Raw genomic sequence first — 11755 nt, 5'->3', positions numbered from 1 at the left:
TTACACGAAAATTTTATTATTATTTTTTTGTCTAGATAGAAGAACAACCCTTCTCCAGCTCTGTTGTTTTGATACACCTGAAAATTGCATACATATTAATAGGTCAAAAGTAGCAAGAGTACTTCTTTTTCACAGCCTAAATTGGTGCAAAAGAAAACTCAGGTAACGCACAACCACAAAAAAGACCTTGATAACCAAAAATCAAGAAAATGAAAGAAGGTTAACTAACCTTGAAGGTGAGAAGAACCTGGAAACTATGTATTTAGCTCTTCTCATAAGTTGGTATGGGCACTCCTGAATCTTTTGAGAGATTCTTGTAAATGTATTTAGCTCTTCTCATAAGTTGGTATGGGCACTCCTGAATCTTTTGAGAGATTCTTGTAAGCATTTTGCAATCTCAGAGTTATAGGTCCTACTCGACCATCACCAACTATACGTCCATCAATTTTGACAACCTGTCCATGCAAGTAACAAGATAGTCCCACAGAATGATAGTAAATCAGCACGAATAAGTTAAACACCAGAATACTCAGTGTCATGTCAATGGTAAGATTCAGATTTCCAGCTCAGACTTTTGAGTGATGATAGATTTATTTATGACCTGCAGACTCAATATAATCTACTTTCGCATGCCAAAATTGTGTAAATTAGGATTGACCCCAATTGAAAACCAAGCCAAGGATCGTCAGGTAAACATATCAATTCAATGGTTAAAGGAAACAGTTTCAGTTCTGTATGACTGAGTCAGCCACATGACACTTAAGTTTTAATTCAATTTAACATTTTTAACCTACCGGGCTCAGCTCCCCCATAGTTCCTGTTGTCCACACCTACATGAAGTGAAAGATTCATATTAGAGGAAGCAAAAACAGAAAAATGACGAGACAACCAATGGTGTTGGTGATGGTCGAGTTGTACTTCACTAGTGACAGTAAAAATGAAAATGAGAAGCTTTGGCTTAACACAAACATTTCTCAACACTAGGTAGCAAGAAACAACAAAACCAAAGAGGAAGGCATCTCTAAAACAAGTAGTATCACAGATAATGGAACAGAAGAAGCACAATTGTGTTCGAATTAACTTTGCAAAAGGAGTTCTTGAAGAACACAATATATTCCCTTAAATTACAGACTTAAAGAGTCGGACTGCAAGAATATCCTTGTTACTTCGGTTCAATGAGAAAACAAGAAAGTGGGCATCTTTCATGCATAATGATCACGTGGACCAAAGAGTGGGGAAACTGAACTTCCCTGAAAAATGCTTAGAACATCTTTAATTCATTAATGTCAAGCGTAGGAATCACGAAGCTCGTATTCTGTATATCAATGAATTCAAAAAAAGGAATCCGCATTGAAACCAAATGAGATGAGAGTCTCAATAGTAGTTGATCCCCTCATGATTCATGAATCATACATTTAGTGCAGTGATTACCTAGTCCATCAATACAATATACACAATTTTCAAAGTTGAATCTAAAACAAATACAGAAACCACATTTAACGAATAATAAATATTTACTTTCGACTTTTTTTTTCCAGGTCAATGATATTGTCTTGATAAAAAACAAAATCATTGACTTGGATAAGATAAGGTTGGAGGCTAAACACTGGGCATAAGGAGTTTGTAAAAGCTGTGATATGAAGAATAAATATTGAAATAAGTGAATTTACCCCAAAAGAGATATAACCTCTTTTTAACTATTTGTATTTGTAGTTACACCAGTTTTGGCACAGGTATGCACAAATAAAGAGGTTTTCATCTGATTCTTATATTCAAATAACAGCCGCAAGCTTCCTCAATATGGGGGTGGGGGGTGTTGTGACAGTAGGCACAATGATAGACTATCGGTGCTACCCCAAAAATTATTGCATCACTGCTGCTCTATTCAATTTTAGAGATGCAGTAGATGCTTAAAAAGGTATTCAAGCTAAAGTAAAGTTTGTCAGGCATGGTTTCTCCAGAAAATGGAGTAGGTTGAGTTGTGTGATAAGGAGGACTTCCACCTTGTGTTAAAATACTTTCATTTCATAAGTTCTCAAGCAGCTTCCGTAGACACATTTACATGCAACGATAATTGACAATGTCTGGAAGCACATCTTAGGTAATGCTTGAAACAAATTTTCTAGGTTTTCAAAGAACAAATGCATAGTTAAGAGTATACACCTCATCAGCAGTGTGAAATTCTGATAAGCTAATTCGTCGCTCCTCTAAAGCTAAACTTTCCTTCAGCACAAGTTCCATGACCTACAAAATAGATTGTTGATCATCAAGCAGATAACTCTACAAATTTATCACTTCATCAAGGACCAAAAGTGGAGAGAAGGAGAGAGACAACTAGAGAAGAAGAGATTTTCTAAAACTTACTGTTGCTCTAGTTATGCCAGGAAGGCAATAATCAGCATGAGGTGTCACCACACGCCCTTTCTTCACCAAGAACTACAAAGAATAAAATCATAGATTTTATCAAAGATAGGAGAAACACAAGACCTGATGGTTGGTAATAAAGTAAAAGAAAAAAAATGCTCAAAACATTGCAATGAACTAAATGACCACAGAATTGTGTGGAATGTGATTTTGAGTTTTGTGGTTATACCACCAAACACAGGCAGATATTACAGAATAAAAGGGGAATCTGTTGGAAAGGACATGCAATGACCTTCTCTAAAGTGTGGCTTGCCTCCTGAGGAATAGAGATTGGGGACCTCAAAGAGGGCAACTATAGGAGTAAATGTGCTTACTATATTTGTAGCATTAGTTTCTGACACATAGCCATCTTTATCGAGCATGATTGCATCATCAGCCCCAGCATTATTACCTTCTATCTGCACCAGAAGAGAAATTGCTGTCAATTACAGCCAGGTGGATGCACACAAATCATGCATTGTGGTGGTGCAACGAAGACAAGAAACAACTGCAATTTCTAAGGATTACTCTGCCTTCACCAAACCGGAGTTGCCTTTGTATTTCCACATAGTATAATTATCAAAATTTTACATTGTCAAGAAGCAATTGTCCAGCTGCGGAACCAGAAAACAATTCTTCCATCATCCCAGTTCACTGTTAATGTCCAACTTTTTTACTTACATTGATATATTTGATCGACATTTAAAAATTCATAACCTTAGTTAGGGAGTGGGATAAACATTTTATGTACTTCCAGCTTTCCAGCTGATCCAACAAAAGTTTAGCTGCATAACCAATCAATTTGACTACAAATGTGAAATTGCTATAATTTCTTAATATGAAGTACTGAAAAGGTAGAAGGTGAGATAAGAATCTGCAAGCAGACATAAAAATGAAGAACTGTCAATATGAATTTCAGGGGCGCAGTTACGACTTCCTCACAATAGAAAGATTATGTATATACTCATTGTATTGATTTGCATAGAGAAAAATACCTTTGCAAGAATGTTGTTGAGAAGGTTGTTATGGTGAATCTTTGAATCCAAATTCTGTAAAGGAAACAACAAGTCGTTACTTTTAAGACAAGAGGTACCCCAAACACAGATTTTATTAACAGTGATCAAAAGCTCAGAGTAACATGAACTTCATTGGTTTTTCACTTAAAAGATAGTTCAAGGAATTATGTATTGCTTTCCTCAATCTTTGGTTTTAAGATAGTAGCAGCAACAGAAAAGCAAGTATTCCACATCATTAACTAGGAAGTATAGATCACTTAGATACCTTAACCAAGGAATAAATATAAATCATGAGAAGAAATTACAATCTTTGGCCAACATCATCTTGTGGGTTATGGACATGGTTGGGAAGGAAAAACATTAATTCATGGTTTAATTCTCAGCAACACATCACCATCCTTACTTGGACACAGTATCAAGTTTGTTCTAAAGGTACTCTAGAACAGGGAATTGATAAAGCTAATAGAGAATGATTTTTGTAAAATTGGCTCAAGTCTTGATGGAAGAGCCTGATGAAGGATTTTGGAAGTACAGGATCCACATGATGGTGTTAAAGTTTAAATTAACTGAAAACAGCGGAGAGTAACACAATGTCAGATTTTCTATCCATCTTTTATTTTCCCTCAATTTCAGGCAAACGGAAGTTCCTCACGATACCTCAACATAATCATGCTTTATGATAGCTATCTCAACTGTAATTGACAAAATGTCAAGTTGTCACTCACCATTTTAATAAATGATCGCTACTAACAAGCACTGTACCGTTAAATCAAGTTAAAGACCAATGAGAGGATGAGCAACCAACTCCAGTAGAGAAAACAAGAAGCACAAAAAACCATCTTTCCAAATTATAAGAGATAAACAACAAAGAGCGAAATTGTTTCACCAGATATGGAGCCCTGATATTTGCACTTGAAGATGCTACTGAGTAGAAATTTGATTCTGGTTTATTACTCAAAAAAACAACTACTACAAATACTTAAGCATAAAAGAAGAAATGTGAAAAATAATAATCTGGTGTAGTATACAGCATATAATCGAATTGCAACTATATGATAGAGGTTTTTTTAAAAAAAACTCAAGGCCTTACCTAAAGTTTCAGGGTAAACCCTCCCCCTCTCTGCGGTAAAACAAACAAAGGATCAGGGGAATGCTGAGTTATCAACAAAACCACAACTCCCCTCAAAGATGATCTGAACACTTGAATAAGAATCTTTAGATGAATGGAAATTGTTTTAGCCATAAGTGATAAGGGCTTATGCTCCTAGGTGTTTTGATGATCTCCTCACAAGTGCAGGGACTCGGTCCTCTGCAGAGTATAGAACTCGTCCAGTTGTCAAAGTGCTGGACAACTGTAAAAGCTGTCTGCATCAGGAAGTAGGTGAAGCGGCAGAGTACTTCACCAATCAGAAGTGACGAGGTTGTTTGTTTGATGAGTAATAACTCTTCATGGTATATATCAAACAAACAACAAGAAGATTTATTCATTCATTCAAAGAGAGATATTATCAAGCTTCAATAGCAAGGACCTGATAGAATTGCATCTTTTGCTTTCTCTATTTGCTGCTTTTGTTTGCTTGTAATTGTTCTTGTATAGTAGGATTCGTTTCACTTGTGAAAGAAACATTTCGAACTTGTGTGAATCATTGTAAGAATCGAGTTAGTGGTAACGTGGGTTCTTACTCTCAAATCTATATTAATCAAGTTAGGATTAGTATAGTGGGCAGTGTTGTATTTGTCCTGGTTTAGCTAAGTGATAGGAGATATTACTTAGTGTGGAGATTAGCAGGCTAATCTCGGGTTGTAACTGGCTTTTACTTTTGCTTGTTGAAGATTAGTGAAAGCAGTTCGAAAAGTCCTGTTGAGAACAGGTCGTGGTTTTCCTGCCTTGAGCAAGGAGGTTTCCACGTAACGTCTTTACTTTCTGTATTTGTTCTTTATTGTTGCTATTACTGTATTGAGGACCTAGTTCCATCAATATAAGTGGACGCATACATTCCAACAATAAGGATAAAAACGAAATGATTTTTTAAGCCAAAAAGGGGGTAAGGAAAAGACATAGAATCTCATGAAATTACTAGGTTCAACTAGAAGAAATATCTTACATTTGGTGAATTACGACGAGTGGTTGCCGTCACTAACATTAAGCCCTTTTCATTGTCATAGACTGGAGGTTTCCATTCAGCAAGAACTTCAAAAAAGGGTATTATAAATATATGAGAAAGGAGGACAACAAATAAGAGTTATAGCTACACCAGTAAAGTGCAGAAAGTGGACATTTAGTATTTTAATGTATCTTCTTTTATTTTTTATTGACATTGAAAATTCAAGGATGGTGTTAATCTATTTCTTTGTATATCTCTTTTCCAGACTATTCCTCACCAAGTACACAGAGAGAGAAATGCAGTCCAGGAAAAAGGTTCGCTGACTAATTCGAACATTCTTAATTCAGACAACTTCAGGCAACTGTAACTTAGATATAAGAACTCTTAAACAAGAGTAGTTCATAATAAAACAATTTTCATGCGTACAAGATGACAATGTAGGCTGAACCTTGATATAATAATGAAAGAGTATACAAAGTAGGCATTCAGACAACAAAAAGATAGAAGGAATCTTACCTATTAAAGTACATCCATAACGATTGAATGCTGGGCTCATTCCTGAGGTTACCTATGATAAGAACATGAGAAATTCTAAGGCCATAGTGAAAGAGAACTAGTATTAAAAACTTAATATGACCTAATGTCCAGGCATGCGTTTATATCAGATTCCAAAACAACGACTGAATATGGAAATAGATAGAGTAATAGCAATCATAGATTACCTTTTTACCACGTGTCAAAGTTAGTCGGATATGTGCATTATCAAACATTCCATTTCTTAAAAGAGTCCTGAAAATAGCTTCTTTCACCTGCATATTCTTGCATCAAGTCAGAAGTTCTACAAATTTTACTACATACTGTAATGTAGAAATCAAAATCTTAGAGGACCTAGACCCAAACAGGGAATCACCACAGCATTTTACCTCTTCGCGAGTTGGTACATTGCTGAAAGCTAGTGCTTTCGCAGAGTCGAACATCCTGAGAAAAGGAAACTTAAATGTAAATTTAGAGCAAGAAAAGCATTTTAGACAATGGTCACACCTCATACAATCCACATCTTATATCTGACAAATGGGGACTAATTTAGCACTAGTTGTTGTCACTTACCTATCTAAATGCTCCTCAAGCTTAAATACCTTTCCGCCATACACTCGAAGTCCCTCCCAAACTCCATCGCCACCTTGGACAATTGAATCAAATACTGAAACCTAGAAAATGTCTTGCAGTGATAAAAAATTGAGAGCTAGTTGAGCAGGAGAGCAGAAAGAACAGAATTATTCGAATATCATTCTTGGTAAACTACGTTATCGTTTTACCTTCGCAGTCTCACGAGGCACAATCTCATCACCAACCCATGCAAGCAGCTTCTCATTAGCAGGAACAGGAAGACTAGGATGAGGTAAAGTTGAGTTCAGGTAATTAGAAGAAGATCGTCTAGCATGACGTTTAAGCATGTTGTAAAAGGGTAGGCTTTGCTCCAACAAATCATACAATGATGTGGGAAATGGCTGAAAATTTTTAGAAGGAAGAACTATGAGCAAATGTCTTTCACGTGACATTTAGCTTTATACATGATTATTTAGAATGTTCTAGGAAGAAACGAGCTGCCAGCAAAATCGAAACAATTTAAGACTGAGTAACAACAAACAGGTTCAACTTTCATGGGATTAATTTTGAACAAAAACACATTGCGCTGCACATGCAAAAACAACAGGTGACTGGTAAGGGTGGGACATGTAAGAGACTTCGTTTAAACAGTTTCTTCCATTACAAATCCACTCGGCACAATATATCTTCGCCAATAAGGATAATATGTGAGCTGTGGATAATTCCGGAAAAAGAATTCATATGCAATCATACTTGGTAATACAAACTGAAGTAAAGAGTGTCCCTCTTCTTTATTTTGTAACCTGATGGCACTAAAGATGAGTTTCTTAAATGCCACTATAATACTCTGTTTAATCATTAAAGTTTTTGCATAACAAAATAGTTATCAAGGATCTGTGAACCGTATACCATAGGGTATTTCTTTGCTGGAGCAAAACCTGTTGATTTATGCACACTTTTATACCACCATGGTGCCCAGATGCCATCAAATGGTTTCGGTCCAGCTTCCCACCTGAAAACTCCAACGAGCTTGAGATTTAGGTATAGTTGCAGTTGTTTAACTCCAGAGAGATGATTTTCTTCTGATAAGGTTACATAATTTCACTAATACGGTAAATTTTCCGCATACAAAAAAGTATACGAAAAAGTAGAATCTACACAAAAGTATGGCTCTCTACAAAGTATAGAAAATCTTCAAGACTGGTCACTCCAGATAGACTATTGTCAACAACTTGTTAAAAGTTCTAGCACGAATTTAGCTTACCTGAGCATTGAATCTTGAAATGGAATGTCAAGGTCTTCACAAAGGCCACGCAGGGTCACCTGCAGAAAGACAATTAGCAGAGAATTCTTAAAAATGTTAAGTTGTGAAACTTTATAAACAACTAGACAAGTAATCAAGACACTCAATCCTGCGATCACTCCTCATGTAAGAGTTGGGGGAAGGTAGTTTAACTATCTTTTCTTTTTCATTTCTCTTTCAGTTGGTATAACAGACTGCCATGTTTAAAACAAGATGAAACAGGAAATTGAGGGGAAAAAGTTGAACCAGATAAAGAAGACTGGACATTGCACTAACTGCACTAGAACTAGTACTATACATACCTTTATAAATGAGGTCTTAACATTTATACAATAGAAGCTGTGACCCTACTAGTCATAGTTGGTGGGACACTAAGCCTGACCCTACGCTTTAGTTCATATGAATCAAGTTGCACATAGAAGGCTCTCACAGCAAACCAACTGATAGCATAAACACAAATTAGGCCTAAGCTTATTATAATGAAAACACAGGATAAATTGTGTTACCATATAAGCACAATCGCTTAACATTTCACATTCATAACAGTTCCTTTCCTCTTTTTCTACAAATTAAGTTTTTTTGTGTTACTCTAATCGTGTTCGTATTCATAAATATCTATATATCTACACAGAGAAGAAATACCACTGAATACAGTGGTAAAATGACTAAGCAGACACAATGAAGTTGTGACTAGATCCTAATGAGCAGCCATATCTATAATTCTTAAACCATCTATGAAAATGTTCACACTGGCAACTCCATAAGTCAGTGCAAAGCAATAGTCAGTTATTACATGTTACTGCATGACAAGAATAGCTGTGATTGAAACCATTTCAGTAATTTGGGCATCATTGGACAAAGGACCATATCTTTCTAGTATCTAAGTTTGTCGACATTCCCAACTAGAATGAGCATAAACAAGAACCATACTTTCATAATGAAAGGGGATTATGCTTCAAACTGAATAATGCTACTGGAAACGAACCTCGGGATTTTCACGAAGATCTGCAGCATCAATAACTGGTGGGGCTCTTCCTGATTCAGATAACTCACTGTATACGGAGACCAGCTCTGCCAACCCCAGCTCAAGAAATGATGGAGGCACAATCTTCTCAAAGGATGGCTACCAACATAGCATATGTAAGTTAAATTTGTTAGAAGCAGAAATAACATTTATACATCAAATAGAAAATGAAAAATAATAAAATATGAAATAAACAGAGAAATACAAGATGAGCAATGTCACATAGTTAATGACCCTGCTGCTAGTGATGCATCGGCATTGAGATTTTCCATTAATTTGCTTACTTAGTACAGTAGCAAAAGAACATAATTTTCTTTTTTTTTTAAAAAAAATAGACTGACTAAATTAGAAAATTATAACCAACCATCAGTAATAAGAGTCAAGACTTTAACTTAAATTACCAAGATATCAAGGGGATTCCTTATCAGTATGAAGTGCTTTCCTCTTTTCATCAATTCATTTGTCAAACCTGGCACACGTTGTTTGGCTATATGCTGCGAGAAGGAAGAAGGAATAGTGAGAAAATTTGAATTAATGATCTAATTACAGATCTCTATTACCAAAAACTGCCTACAGCACTATGTAGTGCTCGAAACCTATCAAAGACCAGACCCTTGAAACTCAGTGATTGACCCACAATGTTATATGCTTGGTTGCAGGCTTGCAGCTGTCTAGACAACTTATTGGGTCTTCATCTTATTTTTCAGAAAACTCAAGCCAAAGTTGTCAAGCCATAGCAAGCATTCCTATATAACTATTAATTTACTTTATATAAAATTTCTGGCATAAGAATGTGTTTTACCATTTAAAAAAAAATCATAATTATAGTAAAGAACTCAAGTCTTACACAAAGTCCACAATTTGCTAGCATTAGACAGCACCGGTACCTAGAAACAGTGTTAGTTCATGCTCCTTCCAACTACTCTTTGATGAACAATCACAAAATGATGGAGCTTTGGGAGAAACCAGTACTGAGAGGAGAACACATAGTCAAAATTATCTTGAATACCCTTCCGACGTAACACTCAGTTGCTAACTCTCAATCATACAAATCGTATGGTGCCTAAGTTGTTAAAACTGTTATCTGAGTTTTAGCAGCAAGCAGACACATTTCCAACATTTTTCTACAAGTAAATAAAATCCATCTTGATGTTCCTTGTCCTCTGATATAGAGTTAGAAGACTCTGAATATGAATCTATCTCTCTTAGAAACGTAAGAACGATAAAATCCAATAAGGCTGGTAAAGAAGAAATCATAAACTTCTAGAGCATTCATAACTTTATTCATAAATACAGCTATGATGCTTGCTAGATTACCTTACAGTAGCGATACTTCTTTACTCCTGCACCAAAGATGACCTCTTTCACCACCTTATTTCCATCATTCTCCTGCTTATTTCATATAAATGTTACTCTAATCCAAGATACAAAGAGCACATAGCCATACATTAGGTGAACATATTGTAAAGAATCAAGATTGCTATACTAGGTATCAAAATTGCAACTCAGCACGAATGAAAAAACTGGAAAAGGATGTGATTCATGAATGTTGTACTCATCTTACATACCAGTTCGGATCGAAGTTTTTCCTTGTAAGGTCTATCCACTCCAGTGACTCGCAAAAAATTTGCATACAGTGGTTCATCAAGAACTTCGATGTCATTTCTCTGTAACACAAGAAAATACTCTTATGCCAAAGGGCATGTATCACGGTATAATAAATCCATCAAAATAACACTATATACTCTAGTTAATCAAACAAAGATACAAGTGTTGAGACTGCTTAGGATTCTTAACCATCTAATCAAGCAAATAGAAATTACGTAGGAGCATTATTTTCGCTGAAAAGAGGCAGCATATATATTCACAGGAAATCAGGATTATCAAACAGGCATTGAGAAGAGCAATTATTTACTATTGCAGTGTTATGTGACATGCAAGAGAAACTTACCAAACTCCACTTCCATCATCCTCCTATTGAAGGGAATGGGGATTTGAGAAGCATCATTATATCAAGATTCATTAACATAAATCATCATAGTCTAAGATTAAAAGTCAGCCAAATCAAGAAATCCAAGAATTTCATGATTTTTCAAGAAACCAACATTTATTCAAGAACCCCATCTCACACAGAGAAAAAAAACAGAAGCCCTCAGATTCATCAAGAGGTAAACAAAAGAATACTCCTCACCTGGGCAAAAGAGTACATTAGGCTGGTGCTTAGGGACCTGGGTGCAGACCAAGAATGTATCACTTCAATTTCTTCTCCCATTATTCAAGATTCAAGAATTGCACAACTTGGTTTTGTGAGTTTGAGAGAGTCAAGAATGTATCGCCTAAATGTTATGTTTCTTGAAGTTAGCAGCAACAACGTAAGTAGACTAGTTGGTGAAGAGGACAAGAAAGGATAACGACAATTTGTATGTATGTCCTTACCCAAAAATACTCTATATTAAACAAAAACATTAAACGTCTCGTTATTAGTTTGATCTGCTTTACCCTTAATTAAATATGAGAAATTGAAACACGCCAGCTGTGGAGGTTCTTTTATAGTAATAAAAAATATATTTAGATTCTTGATTTATTATTCAAGGGATATATTCTTCCTTTCAAGTTTCAAAATATTGAAGGAAAAAATGTCGTCTCATTAATCCAAAGTTATAAATTTTGCACTCATCATATTCATTCATATTCATATCATATGGCCGTTACCTAAAACAGAATGCAAGATTGAATTGTGTTCTTCTATCTAATAAGAAGCCACTAAAATGAATCATGAAAGGTAAATAAACACTGA

The 11755-nt window shown here is 35.6% G+C and overlaps 1 protein-coding gene across 1 annotated transcript; it reads right to left on the bottom strand.

The window, feature by feature from the left end:
* Positions 1 to 11398, bottom strand: LOC107008214 (branched-chain-amino-acid aminotransferase-like protein 1). Its single transcript, XM_015207160.1, has 21 exons — positions 11150 to 11398; positions 10527 to 10625; positions 10276 to 10347; positions 9360 to 9452; positions 8920 to 9057; positions 7896 to 7954; positions 7541 to 7643; positions 6841 to 7032; positions 6632 to 6732; positions 6448 to 6502; positions 6247 to 6333; positions 6041 to 6092; positions 5525 to 5610; positions 3399 to 3452; positions 2739 to 2822; positions 2365 to 2436; positions 2164 to 2244; positions 795 to 830; positions 323 to 455; positions 230 to 258; positions 1 to 77 (listed from the first exon to the last, which is right to left on the bottom strand). The coding sequence occupies exons 1-19, from the start codon at positions 11228 to 11230 to the stop codon at positions 327 to 329; spliced, it is 1674 nt and encodes a 557-aa protein (XP_015062646.1). The 5' UTR covers positions 11231 to 11398; the 3' UTR covers positions 1 to 77; positions 230 to 258; positions 323 to 326.
* Positions 11399 to 11755: the final 357 nt, after the last annotated feature.

This window comes from Solanum pennellii, chromosome 1 (genome assembly GCF_001406875.1).
Source record: "Solanum pennellii chromosome 1, SPENNV200".
Taxonomy (NCBI): Eukaryota; Viridiplantae; Streptophyta; class Magnoliopsida; order Solanales; family Solanaceae; genus Solanum; species Solanum pennellii.
Note: the sequence above shows the minus strand (reverse complement) of the source record. Positions and strands in the feature narration are given on the sequence as shown.

What these genes read in the sequence shown, in the direction of transcription:
- LOC107008214 (XM_015207160.1), bottom strand. Translation starts at nt 11,230, where the DNA reads ATGGGAGAAGAAATTGAAGTGATACATTCTTGGTCTGCACCCAGGTCC. An exon ending in CTTGAGGAGCATTTAGATAG is followed by an intron (nt 6,503 to 6,631) that starts GTAAGTGACAAC and finishes TCCTTTTCTCAG; the next exon opens with GATGTTCGACTCTGCGAAAG. An exon ending in AATTTCACACTGCTGATGAG is followed by an intron (nt 831 to 2,163) that starts GTGTATACTCTT and finishes CACTTCATGTAG; the next exon opens with GTGTGGACAACAGGAACTAT.